The 3,725-nt window shown below is 46.8% G+C and overlaps 1 protein-coding gene across 1 annotated transcript; it reads right to left on the reverse strand.

Moving 5' to 3' along the window:
• Positions 1–446: 446 nt before the first annotated feature.
• LOC114884465 (olfactory receptor 2S2-like) lies at positions 447–1,482 on the reverse strand. The gene is given in 2 exon segments (XM_029203463.1): positions 447–857; positions 859–1,482. Coding segments are annotated over 2 exon segments (1,035 nt in total).
• Positions 1,483–3,725: the final 2,243 nt, after the last annotated feature.

The raw sequence follows: 3,725 nt of genomic DNA on the forward strand, positions 1-3,725 counted from the left end.
AAAAGAAATTTATTTAATCAAAATAGGTTATTCTCACCCAAAGTCTTTCAATGTGGCAAATTTAGTCTCTTCTGAGCATTTCAGGCAAACTCAATCTAATATACAGAAGTCCAAGATGAAAATGTCCACTTCCTCCTTGTTCCTCTGACTCTCCCTGTGATTCCAACAGGGGTGGCAAAGCTGCTGTGAGAGCCATCTTACCTCTCTGAACTAACTCTGCAGTTTAGGCACAACACGGGCCATTAGGCTTGCTCTAATGGTCCCTGTCTCCTTGGTTTTAACATGTTTTCAGAATGTCTTCATCATTCAATTAGAGGATTTATTGTCTGACATCTGTTGAATGTCAGACATGTGGCCAAAACTCAGGAAATACGCTCTGAAAAGTTAAACATTCCCTGAAAATGGACTTAAGGGCAAGAGATCATTCCAGTTAAGTTGACTTGGCTTTAGAATGGCAGCTGTAATGATTGAAGTCCTTTCTTCCATGGGGGTGAGAACCACAGAAGACTCCTCCTACAACACTGACTGAAGGATTTCGGACTCACCAGGTTCCTCACAGCGGCCTTCACATCCTTGTTCCTCAGGCTGTAGATGATGGGGTTGAGCATGGGGGTCACCACCCCATAGAAGAGGGAGATGAGCTTGTCTGAAAGATCCTCTTTGTCTACCCCCAGGAGGGGGTCCTTAGACTTGGGCTTCCCATACATGAAAAATAAGGTCCCATAGAATATTATCACCATAGTGAGGTGGGCAGAGCAGGTGGAGAAGGCCTTTTTCCTCCCCTCAGCCTAGGGGATCCTCAGGATGGTAGCAATGATGAAGACATAAGAGGCAGAGATGAACAGAACTGGGACGCCCCAGGAAGATCACATTGGTCACCCCCATACCGATCACATTGATGGAGATGTCGGCACAGGCCAACTTCAGGACAGCCAAGATCTCACAGGTGAAGTGGTTGATGATGTTGTCCCCACAGAGGGCCAGCTGAATTGCCAAGGATGTGTGTACCAGAGAAGCAACACCACCAATAGCCCAGGAGCTGGCAGCCATGGGCACATAGGCAGCCTTGCTCATGACCCCAGGGTATCTAAGGGGGTTGCATATGGCCACGTAGCGATCAAACGCCATCATGCTCAGGAGCACACACTCTGTCCCTGCCATGGCAAAGGAGAGGAACATCTGCACGGCACAGGTGGAGAAAGAGATGGTTTCCTGGGGGGCCAGGAAGCCATCCAGGACCAGAGAGACTGAGGAGGTTGTGTAGCAGATGTCCAGGAAGGAGAGGTTCCTCAGGAAGAAGTACATGGGCTTGTGTAGGCGGGAGTCCAGGATGGTCACCAGGATGAGGACCTCGTTGCCCAGCAGGGTCACCAGGTACATGAGCAGGATGAGCACAAAGAACGTTTTCTCCAGCCTTGGGTGGGCTGAGAGGCCCAGGAGAATGAACCTCACCAGGGGGGAGGTCTGATTAGCTTTTTCCATGTGATATCCCCTCTGTCATCAGCAAATTACAAAAGTAGCACATCAGGCTTTCTTGAAAAGAGTCCCAGGCATCTGGTATGCGGTCATTCTTGCTGTGTAATAGGGGAGCATATGTGTGTTAGAGAAAAACAACTGAAAGAGACAGCAGGGTGTCCTCAGCTCTTACATGAGAGAAGGTCAGAGTTGGAGCAGAGCTTACAATGGGCCAGCATTGGGTGAGGGCCTCAAGTAGTCTAGGTGTGTGAGGGGTGTTTCCGAAGTTGCTACATCCTCTCATTGTCCATAAAAGCAACTGAGACCTCGAGAGGGAAGTGACCTGTCTGAGCCTTCTAAGTTGGTGACAGAGACAGGATTTGACCCCAGCGGACCTGATCCCCAGTCAAGGAGAGATTTTCCTCCGCATTATGACTAGTGGCTGGAAAATCCTATGAATGATTTCTCTTTAATGTAAATGTATAGACATTTCATTTAATCTGAGTTTTCTTAGATTCTCAGGGAGGAAAATCCCCAAGCTGATCCAATTCTTAGAACCAGTAAATTTTAAAGCCTCTTTAAATTTTGACTACAAAACTTGTATAAAATGTCAATCCACTTCCAGACAGAGACAAGCCCAGGTAAAGACTCAACCACACGGAGGAGGACTTCTCCAGTCTGCCTACCATAAATGACACAAACTTGACGTTGTCAGCATTGGAATCTGCCTAGTTTAATACAGATTGATAGCAATATATGGGGAGCTTCCTATATGGGGAGGAGCTTTATGAAGTCAACACAAGGATTGATTGGAGTGATTGAACACACACTATGGGCTGACAACTGTGCAGCTTACTAACCAGTTAACTCAGTGATCAATAATCATATGAACTACACGTACCAGATAGTAGGCTGTACAGCATTAATTTCTAACCTCATCTCCCTGGAATATTGGTGAACTTCTTAGCCAGAGGTAACTAAGAAATGTTTTTCCTTTGTCCTTTTATGCTATATTTTATTCTTGTGTAATATTCTGGCTTTCTGACCCCATCCTTGGGTTCCGTACAAGCAACTAACTTATAGGGAGACCTATATGCCTTTGTGTAGAGGATTTCTAGTCTCTTAGTTGCAATAGCTCAGACTCTAAATTCAGAATCCTCATTGATAATATTTCTCTAGCTCCTTTTTTTTTTTTTTTAAAGAAGATGTTGGGGGTAGGAGTTTATTAATTAATTTATTTATTTTTGCCGTGTTGCGTCTTCGTTTCTGTGCAAGGGCTTTCTCTAGTTGTGGCAAGCGGGGGCCACTCTTCATCGCGGCACACGGGCCTCTCACTATCGCGGCCTCTCTTGTTGCGGAGCACAGGCTCCAGACACGCAGGCTCAGTAGTTGTGGCTCATGGGCCTAGTTGCTCAGCGGCATGTGGGATCCTCCCAGACCAGGGCTCGAACCCGTGTCCCCTGCATTAGCAGGCAGATTCTCAACCACTGCGCCACTAGGGAAGCCCTCTAGCTCCTTCTTAATTGCAGCGGGTGTGTGTGTAGGAGTGGGGGCGTGGTGGAAGATGAGTGGTAAATATTAAGGAGCATCTGCTCTGTGCCACACTCTTTGAAACACCCCAAGAAGAAGATACTGTCATTTAAGGTTTATAGATGAAGTAACCAAAGCTCAGAGGAGTGGAAGATTTTCTCTCTGGGGTTGAATGACAGATTGGGGTTGAATGATTTTCGCTCTGGGGTTGGATTGCAGGCTCCAATTCTGAGTTCTTTCCACCAAATAGTTGCCTTGATGTCTTGGTGCACAGATTTTTGAAAGCTCCTGTCTCTCCAATACCAGCTCTATATATTCTCTGATCCCTCTCTTTGTTCAGCATGCCTTTGCTTCACTCATGGTGGAAGAGTTTATGTCAGATGTGTTGTCAGGCGGTTCAGCTCCTGCCCTAAATTGAATCCAGTGTTTCTCAACCTCAGCACTATTGACATTTGGGGCTGGATAATTCTTTGTTGTGAGGGGCTGTCCTGTGCATTGTAGGATGTTTAGCAGTAGCATCCCTGGCCTCCACCCACCAGTTGCTAGTAGCACCTACTCCCTGAGTTGTAACAGCTAAAAATGTCTCCAGACATTGCTAAATGTTTCTGGGAGGAGAGGGGTGTGCAGAGTTGCACCCGGCAGAGAGCCATTGACCTAATCCAGGAGACGCTCCCTCATTATGCAATCACGGGTTTCATTGTATTTCCTGTGCAAGCCTATTACCCTCCCCCCAGTCCCTC

Source organism: Monodon monoceros, unplaced genomic scaffold (genome assembly GCF_005190385.1).
Source record: "Monodon monoceros isolate NGI ecotype Baffin Bay Population unplaced genomic scaffold, NGI_Narwhal_1 Super_Scaffold_5, whole genome shotgun sequence".
NCBI lineage: Eukaryota > Metazoa > Chordata > Mammalia > Artiodactyla > Monodontidae > Monodon > Monodon monoceros.